Raw genomic sequence first — 19,570 nt, forward strand, 5'->3', positions numbered from 1 at the left:
AATAACTACCCAATCATGGAGTCTCAAACAGGGAAATCTCGTTTTGTGAGATGCTGGTCGAGGTTGGTATTAATATAATAATAGTATCTATCTATCATCTAAAATGCTCCTAGTTCAGCAGGCTCATACCTTTAGCACATCTGATTTAGCTCTACACTCACACTGATTTGAGGGCAATAGTGAACCACCCACATCATCATGTTGTCATGGACCACTGACATACATGGCACCCATCAGAGGGAGTTTCATCAACCACATATAACACTTAAATGTCACTGTTACAAACCATAAGTTATGCTGTTAACGCATAGTGTGTTCTGAAATGGTTGTAATTTCAGTTTCTGGTGTGATTGTGAATATTTTCCAGTTAATATAAACAACTACTAACCCTTTCTGTAAATAAAAAATATACCAATAAAATTAAATTCCAAAAATGTTTGAAAACTACAATAACAACCATCTTTCTCTAAACTGAGGCCTACCTCAATGATCCGCCCACTACGGTGACATACGGCGTGACGTGCAACTGTGCATCATTTTCCCACCCGTTTTCCGACCATTCCGACTATCCCCGCTCACCTGCGCTGGGATTGGCTTGTTGTCTCGCACTACTTCTTTTATTGAAGCAAACGAAAAACTAGTGCTTTCGATATTAAACTATAATATTGCTACAATATATTATTTATTATAGTTGAAATAAATAATAATTTTTATTTTGGAGTTTTGTTGTAATTTAAGAGCACATTTTAAGACTGTAATGCAATTAACGATGACTAAATCCAGAGATATGCATATACAATCATTAATAAAGTGAATATCCAACTAAGAATTAATAAACAAGGGCATTTTTTTGTTTTATAGTTTCATTTGTTCTATAAAAAGCTGATATATTATTTAAGCTTATGACATTATTGTTATTATTCTTATCATTGTTATTATTATTAGGTAGTAGTAGCAGCAGTAGTAGTGTGGTGGTAATGGTAATACAGAAAATGCAGAAAATGCTTGTCGGAATACAGGTGGGGGAAAAAAACTCAACGTGAGGTGTAGTTGTAGTTGCAGGCGCTGCCTGTGGGGGCGCTGCAGAGCAGCTGTGGAAAAATCGCGTTGTTTATTTAGCGTGGAGGGGAAGCGCGTAGAGCGGAGGGGGCGGTGCGGGAACAGTGGCTCCATAATAACCGTAACAATATCGATAATCCGCTTGTGCTCGCTTTAACGCCGCCAGCGACGAGAGGCGAGGAGTTTTGTTTTTAACGCACGTGAGGACCTGAAGCCATGCAGCGAGCGTTAACGGCTAAGCGCGCGCTGCCTGTGAGGATGTAGACCGCGCGCTTCGCTTCTCGCCCGTTGGGTTTGATTTCTGCGCTTTTTGTGCATTTCTCGCCTTTGTTTGGGGGTCGTGCCGTTTCATGCCAGAGCGGCCGGTAGAGCGAGAGAAAGAGAGAGAGAGCCGCGGGTCGCTGGAGGTTCGGCTTTTTGTTGTGTTTTTGATGCCATCGTAGCGCTGGAATCGAGCTGAGCTGAAGAAGATGTGGGTGAACCCCGAGGAGGTGCTCCTGGCCAGCGCGCTGTGGATGACCGAGAGGGCCAATCCGTACTTCATCCTACAGAAGCGGAAAGGACACGGAGACGGCGGAGGAGGGCTGGCCGGTGAGTGCTAACTAGCGTCGGTTACTACGCTGAGCAGTGCGCGTAAACGCGTAAAGGCCTTGGCTTTGTGTGAATGGATGAGTGAACGGGCTCGTGCTGTGGTGTCGCCGCGTGACGAGTTTGGGGTATTTACAACGAGTGTGATTAGAAATGGGATGACTGCGTGCGGTCAGGTCGTGGGTCAGGTGTTTGGGAGGATCACCGCTGTCCACCTCATGCTTTAGAGTCAGGAATGGGGAGAACATGCGTGTTTGGATCACACGGTCTTGTGTTTGGAGGGTCACGCATGTAGAGGTGTGCGATGTGTCATATCACGATACTTCAAGGCTCCCACGGTATTTTGTTCTGCCATCTGATAAGTTACAGCAGACAAAGTAAGCCCACATTTTAAAAACACAATCAGAAGCTATGAATTCGCTTATTTTTATTAAACATTGTACAGTCTGTGTTGCTTCGAACCAAATTAAACATACATGATGTTACACGATATTCATGATCTGCTTAGAAAAGCGGTCGCAATCTCAGTCACGATGTCCGTCAATATTGTCATATTGCTGACTCTACACGCAGGTCCAGCTAACCAGTCCCTCAAGTCAGGCGTTTTGGGGTCACTCTTGTCCTCGTCATGTATGTCCAAGTCATGCTTGAGATGTTTTGAAGGCAGGCGTGCAGAGCACACGTGAGGTGTGACGTATGCTCAGTGATACATTTCACATAGAATTCCTAGTTTAACTAGATAATATCAACCCACAGTCCAGCTTGTCCAACAGGAAAAAGAACCATTCCTACTGGACACTCCTCACCCAAGTCTGAAGGTGAGACATCCTGACGCGTGGACCACCTCCTACACCATTTCTGATCTTTATGGTCACACATGGCCATGTTTGGTATATCCAGGTCACACCTCAGCTGTTTATGGTTATGCATAGCCATGTCATGGTTGACCGGGTCACATTAGGTGTTTATGGTCTGGAATCTCCAGGTCAAGGGCCGTGCAAGTTAACATCACATATCAGGTGTTTGAGGTCACTGCTGTCCAGATGCAGGGCTGAATAGGTGCTGTTTCACTGTATATTTCCTCACTGTATGTAATCACTGTAGCAGTGCTTTACTGTAGTTTCACAAGTATTCAGAAATAGTTGATTGTTATTTAATCAAAATCTGCTCTTAATAGCTTACAGCATTTAAGGGCTGTGGATACAAATCAAGAAAATCTTGGTTTAAGTCACAGAACTGAAGGGATTATCCACGGAAAAGCTTTTTTAAGACCAACATCTAAGCCCAGGTTTGATCATTGTAGAGAAGAGTGTTGAAAGATCGTAACAGTGAACAATAGAGCCTACGTGCATTTTTACGAGTTGAGTAATTGCAAAAATACAGTACCTTTGAAAATAATGGCCATTTTTAAAGCTTTAAAAACTTCTGTATAATTACAAGCTGTAGATGACGTGTGACTGCTCAGTTGACCCCTCAAATGAGAGGTCCGTTTTTGTTTACACCTGACCATGTGCTGTTCTCGACTGTAAAACGCTCCTCTGGCACGCTTACAACGGCTCCTCTGGGTGTGTGCAGAGCTCACTGAGACATTCCTGCTGAATCATTGCCCCAGCTGTGTGCATTCATTGCTTAAAGTGGGCCACCGATAGAAGCAGAGCAGAAGGATCAATATAATCCCTCAATGTGCAGGAGGGATTGTATGAGGAGGGGGCCTTGCTTTCTTTAGACTCTCGTAACTGTGAAAAAGCAAAGCTGTTTCCAGTGAAACGCCGAAGGAGCTTATTCAAGACTGTATTTCATGTCAATTGCATTTGTGGCATATTATGTGATACATTATCATGGCATATATGTGGTGTTAATGGTGTAAACATGCATTGACAAATTGATGTAAAGTTAATTTTAGCAGCATCTTTTTTTTACAATCTTTCAGTAGATTTTTAACAACAAAGGAAGAGAACCCCTCTAGTTATTTTATCTTCAGTCAAAATGTCCTTTAAGTACAGAGAATTCATTTGTGAGGAGATTGGATTTAAGATACTCAAGCTGCACAAGGAAGGAAAAAGTCAATGGAAAGAAAGTGGGGAAAAAACTGGAATGTATATTTAAAAAGTGCAGGGACAATGAGTTTCCTAACAACCACCTGCAAGACCTGGTCGACTACCAAAACTGTTACAGATAAGCAATAATTAAAGCTTTCATCTTTTGAGATCAAATCTAGCTCCACTCTTAACTCAGATCTAAAAAACAATCCACAGGTGTTTTAGTCCATCCTTCCACTGTGAGAAGACAACTCGGCACTATGAGTCTACAAAGATGCGTAGCTTCCAAGGCATTAGTGAGAAAAGAAAATGGGCAAAAAAGAAGAAAATTTGCAAATCACATATGGAAGCTGCTGGGAGAACAATGGACTGACCACCCCAGAGTCCAGACCTCAGCATCACTGATTAAACAGATGAAACTTTGTAGGTGTGGAAAAGATTTCTTTGGACATCTGAAAGCAAGTCTCCTGAAAAGAATGAAATCTGTAATGAACACAAAGAGAAATTTGATGGTAGACTTAGTGTTGAGGTCAGTTTCTGTTGAAAATGGGTCTCTGATTTCTTTTTTGGGTGATCTCAGAATTTTGCATAGTTCTGTAAGTTCATTTTGCACCCAAATGGTACCTTAAAAATCTAAAAATGACATGGAGTATATTGCTTTTACTGTCTGTATGCCACAGAACGTTGTGTATTCAGTGTAAAACAAATCGGAGTCTCACCAGTGAATGAAATTTCATAATCATTTACATTTTACATTTACAGCATCTGGCTGACGCTCTTATCCAGAGCGACTTACAATTTGATAATTTTTACACAAGTAGGCGAAGGTAGTGTTAGGAATCTTGCCCAAGGACTCTTATTGGTATAGTATAGGGTGCTTACCCAGGTGGGGGGATTGAACCCCAGTCTACAGCGTAGAAGGCAGAGGTGTTAACCATTACACTACACCAACCGTACAGTACATTTGAACTGTAATCAGTTTTAATCATTGTGAGATTATTACAGCCCTCGCTTGTGGTGTTCTTTTGGAAGGAGAAAAAAAAGACTGTCCCACTGAAGAGTCCTCATTTTGCAGAAGATTTTCCGTCAGGAATCATAGCATATGTGAGTGTGTCTGTGTTTGGAAAGTGCCTTGAAATTACTGAGCTCCTCCTCGTTTGTGTGCAGTAGAGTAACTGAGGCTACTGACATTCATTGAGCTCCTACAAGCAGAATGGATTCCTCAGTAGGCCATCTTGGCAGCAATAGAGACTATCTAAGTAAACCTTACCAGCAGAAAATCCATGTTGAGTACAGCTCCTAAGAAGCATTTCAATTGACACTTACTTTTCCTAGGTCTCCTTATCAGCATCCATAGGTAGGTCAGTATGTCATCTCCCTCTTCCACCAGTGTTGTTATCTGTAATTGAACAACTGAAGCTGCATCATGCTTTGAGATGTTGCATTAAAGGGGACAATAGTAAGGAGCTTCTGATGGTTACTACCTAACCATCTTTGGTTTTCAGAAAGAGAGCAGCTGTTCCTCAACCAATCCATTTGAAGCACAATAGAACAATCAATTCTGATCTTTCACTTGCTGTCTGGATCTCGTCCACAAGAGCCTGCAACACTGTGTTTTTGTTTTGGCCATGTGAGAAACACACCTGACCGAAGATTTGATGGTTGTTTCTGTGCTTAATTCAAGCACACATGCTGAGAAGCTGCTCACCAAGCAAAGTAAACCCTTGATTTTTCTAATCTTTGGAGAAATTAGCGGGCACATGTGCGTAAGTCCATTAGTTCCTGTGAGGGACAGGATCTTAGTCGCAGCGCTGGTGGGTGGTGGTGATGTCATTGTTATGTAAATGCGTGAGCGGAGTGCCAGTTGGCGCTGAGAGGAGAGGCAGAGAGCCTGGCACACTGGCCCCACCTTTTCTGCAGCTTGCCCGGAGAAGGCCTGAGCAGCCAGGGTTTGGATCAAAGCTCCAGAGGCACATGCACCATCCACGTTTGGCACCAAGGCCTGAGCTGAGCTGGAGAACGTGAATGAATCAAATCTGAGATTGTGGTCTTAATTAAAGTGAGGAGAGAAGCTCAGGTGTAATAAAGTAGCTTGGCCTGGCCACCTGGATGGTGGGAACTTTGGACCATGCCAATGGATGCCCATAGGTTAATAAACACTATTGAGACAAAGAGTGAGTAAGGTATTTATTTATGTGCATTCATGCCCCAGTACAGGCCCTACTGCCACTTTGCAGGCAAATTCAGTCAAACCTCTGCTTCCATATCATTAAATAACTCATTGTCTTTTGTCGCTGTAATGCCAAGCCCAGTTTCCCAGCTTATCTAACAGTCTAGGGAGGAATAAAGGTTAGAGAAAAAGGATGTTGTTTTTGTGCTCTGGAGGAGTAAGCATACAGGCAGCTGCTCCCCAGTTTATTGCTTTTCACCGCAGACCTCTTAGGTTCATGTTATTCGAGACCGTATTGATTTTAAGCCTTCACCAGAGAGCGACGCTCTGCCTGAGCAGAAGCCAGAAATCAAATGGAAGAGAACTGAAAGCAGGCTGCAGTTAAACATGACAATAATGAGAGAAATGATTATTTTGCCTGAAAGCCAGCTCTGTGGCTTCCAGCATGAAGGACGAACAGTAGATCGGTTTGTATTGTATGTAGCTGATCTCGCAGGACAATAGGTTTCACTAAATGACCTTGCCTCTGTTTCTAAATGCAAAACATCACATGATCCTAACTGTTCCTCTCGAGCGAGCGAGGAAAGCACGGCTCACCAGCTTTTAAAGAAGGAACCGAAATGGTCATCTGGCCAGGAGGAGTCCTCACATTTCCACATTTACGGTCAGGGCTGGAGAGAGGAAGTTGGATCCATTTGTGGCTGTTTTATCATAAGACACCTTGTTTACCGGTTTGTCTATGTATTTTGGCCTGTTAGAAGCCCAAATGTCTTGAGCTCCAGAAGATTTTGCTGTGGAGTAGTCTATAGTGATTTCAAGCTGGTTGCAATGGCTCCCAACTTTAGTCAGTAGAAAAGCTCTTGATGTCTGCCCTGAAAGTCTGTCACTCAAACAAACACAGCAACTTGAACTCATCTTTAATTTTTTAAAGATGAAGTCCATCAATTTAAAGACTACTGCATATTTCATCTGTTGAAATGGAAACAAGGTCATGCAGAGATGTGAAATGGCTCATTGCAAAGAAACTTACTGATTCATTTCTTTATAATGGTGGTTGTAGTAACCAGCAATTGCGATGTATTCAGGGCATACATAGACTATAATAACCAGTGCACCTATATACTGTGTCTTTTGAGTTTATGTATGGACTGTTGATAATAGTAAAGTTTCCTCTGTGTACTTGTTTGCCTTAAAGCATCCTGTATGTACCTCCACCAAGAACATAATTATAAATATACATTTTAGACAAAAGCTTATCTCGAAACTATCACAAAACCATGTCTTAGGCATCAGGCAATGTTGCTATTTCAGGTGAAAATTTACAGTCAAGTAGCTTTTAGAGGTGTTCTTCTCTTCAGCCATCTGGTTCACCTCTGCAATTATGACTTGCTGTGTCTAGAATGAAGCATTTCACATCAAACCTTTAATGTCAGTTCTACAAAACGAATTTGAGAGACTATTTGGCCTCAGTAGCTAGATATGTTAATTCCATGACTCAATAAAAGAGATTTACGACCTCTGTTTAATGTTGGTGATTTCCGCCAAGATGTAATTGATGTTTACCTTTAGATTTTGGGAAAATCTTTATCTGTCGTTCCTGGTTAGTACTGACTAATATCAGCTAAGTGTGTATGTTTTACTAAACCCATGTGAAACCTTATACATATGAAAAATTACTGCTCTCCCATATTAAAAAAAACTTTATAGTTTATAAAAGTTTATAAATCTATGAAATTTTTAAAAGCTTGGAATTCAAGGCTGAGGTGAGCCTTAATTGGTTTTGTAAGGACACCTCATGTACATGAGTAATGCTGAGAATGTTGTGCAAGCATTAAGGAGCTGGATGAGCAGGAAGAACAGGATCGTTGGCTGTGCTTAAGGGTGCAATCATGTGATCTATTTGTATCCCCACCCTTATGCCGTCTCTTTTGAAGTCCTTGTTTCCCTTACACTACATATGTGATCAGGCAAGATTCTAGCCTGGCCTTTTAGGTCAAGCCACATAATGTGTTTTGTCATCTTCTATATCAATGTTTTGCCTGATTAACCCTTTGATGCTCTCTTTTTGTGTTTGTGCCATGTGCTTGTATTAGAGCATGAAATGTGGCTCCCTCATCTGATCACTTCTGTGAATGCAAACGTATTATCAGCATATGGTTATGGGGGTATTATGATTTGTATGCATGTCTACGTATGTCTAAGTATGGTGTAAGTGGAAAAACCAAAGGATTATTAATTGGATTGAAAATATGTTGGCTGCACTTATGTTTTCAGCTCACTTTCCACACCAGCTTCATCTGTTAAATTAGACAATCTGTTTATTACAGCTGAGTTCCCTGTTCAGCCTGTAGTTCTATGCAGGCTGCCAGAAGGACAGAGTAAAGAGGGTTGCAGATGAGGAGTGAGTAGGAGAGATGGAGCCATTGATATGTAATTGTATTCAGATGCCTTATTTAAGGAGCCCCTGGAGCAGAACAACGAGAGAGAGAGAGAGAGATTGTGTGGATGAGCATCAGTCAGTTTGTAGATGCAGAAGAGAACTGAGAGTCCTCCCTGCAGACAAGCACAAAGCCATGGTTCTGCTTTTACCAGAGCAGCCATGCTGTTGCCTTTGAATTATGCTAAAGTTGCTTTCATACACATTCCTTCAAAGCAGCTCACAACTATCCGCAAAGCCACTAGCTTCTGTCAAAGGCTGTTGAGGTGTACTGGGAAGACTTTGGGGTGGGGGAGTGGCAGCAGGTGGCATGGCCCTCTCGGTTTTCCAAAGCAGATTTTTGGCACTTTCTACAAACACCTCAGAATCAGGCATATGCTGTGAGAGAAGATGCCGCTAAATACTGTATTATAATTTGTCTCATGGCACCTCCCTTGCTCATGAGCCTTCATGTATGGCCGTCAGACGCAGGTATATGTTACAAGCCATTCACAATATCAGTATTAGCTGAGAAGCTGCGGAGCTCCTTGACTTGTAGCGAGGCCAAATAGACTTTCACGTCACCTGAAGCAGCTGGCTGAGCGAGTGCTTGAGTTAGTCTTGGTGCTACACACTTAAAACTGGTTCTTCAAGGGTTCTTCAGTAAAGGCACTGGTTCTGTTAAGAACCATTTCATGCTTAAATGGGTCTTTGCATGGTGAAATAGCAGAGCCCTTATATAGAGCTATTTTCAAAAAGTTTATATATAGAACCATATACACGTTCTCTGTTAATCTGAACGAACCAATTTGCACTAAACTGGAGGTGAGAAATTGTTCTTCAATTTAATCTGTAGTATCACAACTCATTACACAGGAGGTAAGATACTTGCACTGTTTGTACGTTGCATTATATCCATTTATTTGTTGTATGATTTATGGCAAAAATATAATAATGCTATACTTCGACATGTTCACACTACATGATACGCATCACAGCATTTCGTTTTGGTGAGATTAATAAATTGGAACAGACAAACTAGAACCTGGTGCCACATATTAAAATAATATTTTGTATTAATGCTTTACATCCTGCATTGCACTAAATCCAATTAAACTGGCCTAATTATGCTGTCTACATTAAAAACTACTCTAAAAACTGTGATTGCAATGATTTTGATTCAGTATTTGGCACTAAATCCAGTCAAACTGGACTCATTTAGCTCTCTTTATAACGAAATATGCAGTTGGTCAGTGTCCACAAGGACTGATGATACCCATGATATGTTTAGAAAAGCATATTGTATTGTATTGTGAAATAATTTATCATGATAAAGATGTATATTGTCATATTGTCTGGCTTTAGAAAACGTAATGGATTCCATCAGCTCTAACTTCAGTAACATAACTGTGGGCTGTGAATAGACAAATGAATTGACTTTATTAGCTGCCATTAACATTAGCTGTTTTCATACAGAACTTGATTTTGCCCTGTATGGTATGGTAAGCTTTTTGAAAGAATCTTTGAAAGAACTGCTCCTATGCTATGAATGAAAATCTTATGCACAGTTAACCTGAAATAAATGCAGAATGTTGGGGGCTCCATCTCAACACCTTTGCTTCTGATACCAAAATTTGACCTTTACAAGCTGGGAAATCGTCTTATCTCATTGCAGCTGTTTAACTACAGCTAAAACCTCATTTGTTCCCATACCTGTTTCCCATGTCTTCACTATCCGTATAATGAACCAACCTCGCTAAGTGATGTTTCACTGTCTAATTACATCGTCACCTCTTTAACAGCTTTGCGTGAATGTTTTATTGCAGATCCTGGGCCACTTAAAAGGACTGAGTGGCCTCTTGTCATGTTCACGCCTAGTTGGTAGCTGGTGTGAAACCATAGTGTCTTGATGCGTGAAACTGTGTCACACCAACCTAAAACTGCTGAGGTGTGAAAGTGTTCAGCAGAGCCTTTTCAGACGCCTCCAGCAGTGTTTGGAGCCCAGCGATCGGCTTTGATTCATTTTATTTAGGTGACAGAAACTGACACTCCGTATTTCCCCTCTCACTCTCTCACTCACCCACTGTCTCACTCACACATACACCCTATAACCCGTTAACAAGTGGAGTTCCACACTGTCAAATCCGAGAGGTGTGTAATAATGGACATCCCCAGTGTCACATCTGTGTGAATCATTCCACTGCAATCGCTTCATCATGGTCATATGCTTCACAAAGTTTTGGAAGTGTGGAATGTTTCTTTTCACTTCCTTAGTAAATATGTTGTACTCTCTTTGCTCTGGAGGCTCAGCTTGTGTGTAAATATCAGCACTTCAGGTATTTTTCTCTGATCACACAGTCAAAGCAGTGTTTTCCCTGCGAGACCTTTCATTTACACTTTGATTGCTGTTGTGATTATGATGCTTTATCCATCTTGAGATCCCAGATTTCAATTTGATTTAGATTATTTTGGATTATTTCAGAATGATTTTCATGCAGTGTTTGACAATGATACATTTACTTCGCCCAAACATAGGGGTATTTTTCTCTCATAAGTATTATTATATTCCAGTTTAACATTCCAAAGTTTGTGCAGTTGAATTGCTGTCATGATCCACATTTTCCCATTCTCTCCAGTTACTAATGAAGAATTCCTTGTTTTCCTGCAGGTTTGCTAGTGGGAACTCTGGACGTAGTGCTGGACTCCAGTGCCCGTGTGGCCCCGTACAGGATCCTTTACCAGACGCCCGACTCTCTGGTCTACTGGACCATTGCTCACGGTAACATGCTGTCTTCAGTAACCCTCTTTAGACCCTCACCACCCACATTCTAGAATATTCTCTCACATTCAGCCTCTTTCTCCGGCAATCTCAGAATGCCAGCGATTACCTCATGCCCCACTGGGCTTACGGGGGGGGCAGTCAAAAGCTCAAAAATCAATGATCTTTATCTTCCTCCCCTTCAAATGGTGTTTAACTGGTGTGCACGTAATTGTATGATCTCAGCGCTTGAATGATGGAGTAGTAGGCATTGAGGTGCTGTTTTGGTAGGTCGATGATTCCTTATATAAACTAGGGATGCAACATATATGAATTGTGAGTCTATGCCAGTATAGTTTCTTGCTATAGTATAGTTTAGTTATAGGTACATATTTGTTGATGCTGATGCTGATATATTTATAAAATGTATAAAATAGATTTAAGTTTATTAGCATTACAGAAAAGTCTATCATTTATTTGTATAGAATCACAAGCAGTGGTGTAATTGTTCAAATGGGAGGGTGGGTTCAAATGGTCAGGTGGGGTATATATCCAAGACAACTTGGTGTGTAAATTTAAAATATGAATGACTTTTAAATATGTATAATAAATTAGGCTTGTTTTCCATGCACATTTCTGCTGATGCCAGTACACAAACAGCACATTATAACATAGATATTCACTTGAAATCCACCTGAATTACAAAGAAATGTGATGTGTATCTGTAATGCAAATCCAGGTGGATCTATTCCCAGTGTGACTTTTATACTTTAAAATAAATAAAATATAGACATTTTAGTGCTGTAGCCCAGCATGGCCTAAACATTCTGCACTTCCAGAGGACAATAAATACATCATTAAATATTGGTTTGAAATATCTGTCAAATCTAAATATCCACCCAATGCTGCTACATCTTTTAAGCAGTTATCTGGTAATACAGATATCCAATATTACTCTGCATCCCTAATATAAACTGCTCTGGTCTTTGGCCGTGGTTTGTGTTGTTTACTCTGATGTGCACTGCTACTAGTGCACTATTGATCGAAGAGCCAAAAATCTCCCTCTTAGCTGCAGGCTTTCAAGAATAGTGCAACTGAGCGTGCTTAATTGAATTTGGCCTTGGCACTTACGGTAGCTGAGTATGATATTCTCCATCCCCTCAGTCTTCACTGGACGGTTTAGAACCACAGTCACTTTACCTGTAGTGTGAAGGCGAATAATGGCTCTGCTCAGAGATTAAAATCAGTCCTACATGATTTCTTTCTGCAAAAATTGTATCCTGGCAAATGAAATCGGCTTAAATCTGGTCAGTCATTTCATCTCATTTTGAGTGATGAGTAATATCAGAAGTGATTGACTACATTTATCTGGTGTTACTCATTCCATGTTTACTGTACATAGAATCATTTCTGATATTGCTCATTATGAGTGTGCTGTCAGAATATTTTTAGAGAGAGAGAGAGAGAGAGAGAGAGAGAGAGAGAGAGAGAAATGGAGGGACTCCTCGCCCCCCTGAGGGAGACAGTGTTCTCTCCAGGTCTTTAATGTGGTCTGAGCAAGACGGGGGCTGCTCAGCAGGGGTGGGCAGATTTTACAGCACTCACCGCTTCACTGCTTTACCTCCTGCACAGTGGCGGTCACTCTGATGCTGAATCCTCCAATGGAGGACAGAAAGTTTAATCCTCACTGTGCCTGAAATATATATTCATCAAACTGCATACATTTCCATACTATCTTTGTTTTTTCTTCTGTCCACCCACTTCTTTATTACACAGTGTCTCTCTCTCGCTCTTTCTCTCTTTCTCTCTCTCTCGCACTCTCTCATACACGCACACTGCCTCACTGCCTGAAATACACTTCCCAGCATATATATTTCTCTTTTCTTCGTTCTTTCTTTCCTTCTGCCAACTACCTTTCCATCCATCATTTCTTTAGTGCACTGTAAGTGTTCCTGAAAAAACTGTTTACATATATTTTTCAATATTTTCTTTCCTCTTTCCTTCCTTTGTTTGTTTGTTTTTCTTTTTTCTTTCTTTCTGAATGTATGTATATGTATGCATGTATGTATGTACATTTGCATCAATTTCTTTAATGGACTGTGAGTGTGCTTTAATGTTTACAGTATATTTGTAATTCATTTTCCTTCCTACATTCATTCCTTCCCTACTCTAACCATCCATCCATTTCTATATCACACTTTGAGTGATCGTGTATGTGTATGTGTGTGTGTAGTACCCAGTCCCGGTGTATGTCAGAGTGTATGTTGGTCAGGGTTTTCGTTCTGAGAGCTTTTGAAGTGACTCCTCTCGAGAGTCATTACTGCACAGCTGAGAAATAACAGGCCATTATGTATGGTCCCATATTATGCCTATATTTCTTTGATTATTATACTTTCAGATTCTGTATCTGAGCACACACAGTGTTAAAGGACAAATACCAACATCTTGACCAAAAGAACATTGTGTCATTCTGTGTCAGATCTCCAGGTCTGGCACCAGAGGAAGCTCATTTTTGCCTTATTTGCCTTCTTTGTAGCCTTGCTTTTAATTCTGTTTTGATTATTACCGAAGCACTCTTGATGCTGTGTACTTCTTATTAAATACTCCCTTTGTGAAGAATAGTTTATGGCTTACCCGTGGATTACTGCAAGTTATTACTGGAATTCACTTTATTACAGCCTCTTTCAGTAAGCTCCAAAGCCTTTTAAAAATAACTGCTATTACTGCAATAACTGGGCAATAATACTGCCCTGAACATACTATCACATCTTATCTCCAGTTTGCAAATTAAGCTGTCTAAAAGAAATGACTGTGAGCTCTTATAGATGTTTTAGTGTGAAAAGTTAATAGGCGTCTAGAGGAGGTGTTGTCTGGGGCAAAATTGTTTAGAAGCTGAAACCAAGTTAATGATGGTACGGTTCTTACAAAAGCTGTTAATAAATATTGAAGAGACTGCACAAGCTGGACCATTGCTTTGAGTCCATGTCTTGTTAATGGAAACCTGGGCACAGTGGATGATTTTCCAGCTCTGAGTCTGTCAGGCATTAAAGAAAAAACAAAAAGAGGCCAGTGGAGACCAAGCCAGGTCATGCTTTAACCGTGTGAGCACCAGTAGCCGAAAACAGACTGATTATTATGTAATGTAGCAGTAATTTCATGTGATACAGCTGCAATAAATGAACCAAAGCAGTCTTTATTCTTCTGATAACTTAAAAATAATATTTGGGTCACATGTTCACTGTAGTGCGATGGAAGCGGGTTAGAATAGCTTTTAACAGGCCTACTGTTAGAGTCTTACTGAAGCACTGATACGTTGTATATTCACCAGCTGGTGGTGACTAAATCTGCTGGTTAAAAATGCGATATATTAATAAGTTCTAGTGTAATGTTGAAATTTCAACGTTCTTTGAGGTCAGTGCCAGTAACAGTCAAGCTCCAGTGATCTGACATGAATTGAACCTTGTATATGCAGGTCGTCAACTAATGGAGGCCCTTGGAGCAGAGGCTAAGATAAGCTTATTATGTGGACAGTGCAAATGGCTAATATGTGAAAATTAGTGTAGGTCTATAGGGAGCTGTAGAAATATTGAATATATTAATAGGCCATGTATTATATCTATGCTAAGCTCTGTCATTTTCGCTATTTTTATGTTCGGCAAATAAAGACAGTGTTAAATCTGACTTGGACTTGGACAAATTTGAGAAAAAAGATTTAGGTGAAGAAGACCCATCATTAACTTTAATGCACTATAGTACAATTTATGTATAATGTATGCATTTTTTTTATTTGAAAATGCCTGTGGCCCTTTACATTGTGAATAAATTTAAAATTAAAAAATTTGTACTGTAAGTGACAGCTATCCATCCATCCCATCCATCCATTTTCTAAGCCGCTTCTCCGTCAGGGTCGCAGGGGGGTGCTGGAGCCTATCCCAGCAGTCATCGGGCGGAAGGCAGGATACACCCTGGACAGGTCGCCAGTCCATTGCATTGCAGACAGACAGACACAGACAGTCACTCACACCCCGGGGCAATTTAGCATATCCAATCGGCCTGACTGCATGTCTTTGGACTGCAGGAGGAAACCGGAGAACCCGGAGGACAAGTGATAGCTAGTGTTTTTAAATTTTGAACATAACAGTAGATAAAATAACAAATAAATTATTAAATGAAAGTTATAAGATCATATCATTGCCATTTTATGTAGAATAACCAATTTGTGTAAATGCACATGACCAGTCAGAAACTGAATATGCATTTCTATCATCTTAAAAACCTGTTAATCTAAACTTCTACTTAATTGCAAGTGAAATTTGTTTCTCACACAGGCTGAAGTTGATGCCTTTGCTCTAAATTTCAATGTAAAAAGAAACAAAAATATTTTTATATGCTCCATAAAAAGTGAATGTCAAACAATAAAGCCTCATCATGTTTATAGCTGACTGAGTGTGTAATGCTGCATCACGGCAAATAAAGACAGTGTTAAAGCTTTGCTACAGAAGAAATTACCATTTCATTGTGATGAAGAAACTTAAATTTGCGCAATTGTTAGGGCTGGGTGATGTGGACAAAATACTACAATTGTCAGTGTTACATGAACAGCTTGTTTCTTTAGAACACTGTGAGCCCGTTAACCTGTGAAAAAACATTGTGATTGGTAAGAAGGCTCATTTGGGCATCAAAGGCCAATGCCATAATAATGATAAACAAACACTATATTGTGTAGCTCTAACAGTTTTCATTTTATTATTTTAGAAATGTTGTGTATTAAGGTGAGTAGCTTGTCAGTAGCTTGCTCATAGTTTATGCTGTGTATGTGTGTATATTTCTTAGGGAGCTCTAGAAGAGAGATCACTGAACACTGGGAATGGCTGGAGCACAACCTGCTGCAGACTCTGTCCATCTTTGAGAATGAGAACGACATCACTACTTTCGTCAAGGGCAAGATTCAGGTGAGGTATTATGCCACACTCAATAACAATAACAACACGGAGCGCGGCCATTTCTGTTAGCAGGTTCTGTTCGTCTGTGAGAGGTGGTTTGGAACAGGACTATTGTTACTGAGATTCAGGTTCACACTCAATAACAATAACAACACATAGCGCGGCCATTTCTGTTAGCAGGTTCTGTTCGTCTGTGAGAGGTGGTTTGGAACAGGACTATTGTTACTGAGATTCAGGTTCATTATAGAAGGTGGTTCACTCCACAGTTATTCCTGTCAGACTCTAAAAATACTGACACTACAGATTCATACTTGATAAAAGTCATGGATCTTGTAGGTAATCACTTAAATGATCTTTTCTTTCTCAGTTCTTCCTTCTCTTAGGCCTCATGAGGGATTATGAGACCAAGATTAGTTACTCACAACTGAATTTGCCTTTTATTAGCTTTTGAATGAACTGTTTAGGTCAGTATATTAGACAGATGAATGTGTTGTATAACATATTACACACTTGGTCATCATATAAACATGCATAGCTTTGGAATAAATCTATAAAGATGGTTCTTGAAAGTTTCTATTTTAAAGGGAATGGTTCTGTTTAGAACCATGAATGCATACAACAGTGTTTATATAGTTCTACATAGAACCTTTATGAAAAGAGGGTTCTTTTATTATTATGATGTCAAGCTTGTATCAGTTGAAGAACCCATTTGGTGCGATATAGAATCATTTTTAAAAAGGTTGTATACAGAACCAAACACAACACCGTCTCTATCAATCAGAAAAAGCATTTCACTATGCAGTGAACCGTTTAAGCCTGAAATGGTACTTTGTAAAACTTGTGGGTCTTAGTTAGAACCATTCTTTTTGCTAATGAACCCTTGAAGAACCATCTTCTTAAGAGTATTAATGTTCCCCTTTTCAATTTTAATATAGGTGAAATTGGTTTGGTAAATGCTATGAAATTAGTTCTTATTGTTTTATGTTGCTTGTTACTTTCAACCAAGAGAGTTGTACCTGTTCCCTGCTGTTATGTTACTGAAAGACACAGATGATAGGAAACAGATGGTGTTTGTATTTGCAGTCTCTCTCTGTCTGTCTCTCTCACTCGCATTTCCTCACTCACTCTCTCACTCCTACCCTTACAGGGTATCATTGCTGAATACAACAAAAATCATGATATCAAAGAGGATGATGACACTGATAAGTTCAAGGAGGCCATAGCGAAGTTCCGGAAACTCTTTGGAATGCCGGAGGAGGAGAAGCTGGTGAACTACTACTCTTGCAGTTACTGGAAGGGTAAAGTGCCCAGGCAGGGCTGGCTCTACCTCAGTATTAACCACCTCTGCTTCTACTCCTACCTGCTGGGGAAGGAGGGTGAGTGTTACAGCAAGATACAAGCACAAAAACATCTCCTCTCTGTTCGTAAACCTTGTGTCACAGAAATGGTAATTTTCTATGGGAAGAAAAACAATGGGCCTCATTCTCTAACCATTCTTAAGAAGACTTTTTTTCAGAAAACCTTCTTATGCAATTTGCACAGTGACTGACATTCATCAATGTTTTCTTATTAGGGGGTTGTTCTTAGGTAAGTTTTAAATAATTTTGTTCTTTAAGAACACATCATGAATGTGACACTTTGTTAGGACTTTTTTCTTACATTTGTTCTTGAGGAAAGATATCAGTGAATGAGGGCCATTATTCATAACGTCAATGCACTATAGTGCAATTTATATGTATAATAAATGTATGTTTTTAAGTTTTTGACATAATTTGTCAAAAATGCCTGAGGCCCTTTCCACTGTGCAGTACAATTTGTGATGAATGGACCAAAAGAAATGGACAAAAATTACTTCGGGGGTGGGGGGTGGGTGTGGTGGAGTCTGGTTCCATTGTCCTACATTAAAAGTAAAGCAGTAAAGTTGTAATCTGTGGTGAGAGTAGAGAGCAGGTGGAAGAGAATCTGGAGAGGTGGAGGTTTACAAGACAGTAGTGCGTTCTGCTATGATGTATGGTTTGGAGACTGTGGCTCTTTCTAAAAGACAGGAGGCTGAGCTGGAGGTGGCGGAGATGAAGATGCTGAGATTTTCGTTGGGAGTGACAAGGCTGGACAAGATTAGAAATGAGCAGATCAGAGGGACAGTGAAGGTGGAGCAGTTTGGAGATAAAGCCAGAGAGGCCAGGTTGAGATGGTTTGGACATGTGTTGAGTATAACATGAATAGTGGATATATTGGGCAAAGAATGTTGGAGATGGAGCTGCTGGGTAGAAGGAGAAGAGGTAGACCTCAGAGAAGGTTTATGGATGTAGTGAAGGTGGACATGGAGATGGTTGGTGTGAAAGTAGAGGAGGCAATGGATAGGGCAAGATGCAGGCAGATGATCCGCTGTGGCGACCCCTAAAAGGAGCAGCCGAAAGAAAAAGAAAAGTTTTTCCTTCTCCGGTAAAGTTATCATTTTGGAGATACAAATTTTTGTTCCGACAACACCACACACACACACACACAATATATATATATATATATATATATATATATATATATATATATATATATATATATATATATATATATATATATATATAATATTATATTATATTATATATGTGTGTGTGTGTGTGTATGTATGTGGTGTGTGTGTGTGTATATGTGTGTGTGTGTATTTGTATATATGTATGTGTGTGTATATGTGTATATATATATATATATATATATATATATATATATATATATGTATGTATGTATGTATGTATGTATGTATGTATGTATGTATGATGGATGTATGTGTGTGTGTGTGTGTGTAAATATAAATATATAAATGTAAATGTAAAAATATATATATTATATGTAAAAGTAATTTATGTTGCTTTGTGGACTGAAATTAAAATCAACATATCCATGATATCCAGTATTTCTTGATTTCAAGAAAAAAAGCATGTGGCAACAGCAAATAGCAAACTTGATGTTGACACTTATGCCTGGCAGGTAAATCACTTTACCAGGTTGTTCACTTCTAAATCTTAAATACTATGGAGTTACTGTGGTGTTAATACTGCTCTTTGTTCCTCTCCCATTTTATAGCCAAGCTGGTGGTCCGCTGGGCAGACATCACACAGCTGGAGAAGAATGCGACCCTCCTGCTGCCGGACATGGTGCGAGTCAGCACCCGCTGCAGCGAGCACGTCTTCTCCGTCTTTCTCAATGTCAACGAGACCTTTAAGCTCATGGAGCAGCTGGCCAACATCGCCATGAGGCAGCTTCTGGACAACAAGGGCTTTGAGCAGGACCGCTCTCTGCCCAAACTCAAGAAAAAGTCACCCAAGAAAGTGTCAGCCCTCAAGAGGTTAGTTGCCAGTGTTAATGGCTTTAGTTGCTAATGCTAATAAACAGAGCTAGAGTGAGGTTCTAAATGGAAAGGAGAAGGAAGTAAAGTTTGCATCTGGTGCACTGATAAAGGGTGCATGAAATAAACACAGTACAGCTGAAGTAGTTGGCTTGTAAGTGCTTATAGCCTACTCGTATTTTGCTGGATCTCGATAGAACTTCATTCTTCAGCAAGTGTCCTCCTTACTCGTAATACATTACCAGTCATAGACCTCT

General features: G+C 40.1%; 1 protein-coding gene across 1 annotated transcript in view; it reads left to right on the plus strand.

Moving 5' to 3' along the window:
* The first annotated feature begins 1,114 nt into the window (after positions 1-1,114).
* tbc1d9 (TBC1 domain family, member 9 (with GRAM domain)) overlaps positions 1,115-19,570 on the plus strand; it is a 45,307-nt gene continuing 26,851 nt past the window's right edge. Inside the window, exons 1-5 of the mRNA XM_017717643.2 lie at positions 1,115-1,650; positions 10,941-11,051; positions 15,864-15,982; positions 17,121-17,349; positions 19,052-19,313. Coding sequence (XP_017573132.1) covers positions 1,530-1,650; positions 10,941-11,051; positions 15,864-15,982; positions 17,121-17,349; positions 19,052-19,313 — 842 coding nt within the window. The 5' untranslated portion in view covers positions 1,115-1,529. The remainder of the gene's footprint in view (positions 1,651-10,940; positions 11,052-15,863; positions 15,983-17,120; positions 17,350-19,051; positions 19,314-19,570) is intronic.

Source organism: Pygocentrus nattereri, chromosome 5, assembly GCF_015220715.1.
Source record: "Pygocentrus nattereri isolate fPygNat1 chromosome 5, fPygNat1.pri, whole genome shotgun sequence".
NCBI lineage: Eukaryota > Metazoa > Chordata > Actinopteri > Characiformes > Serrasalmidae > Pygocentrus > Pygocentrus nattereri.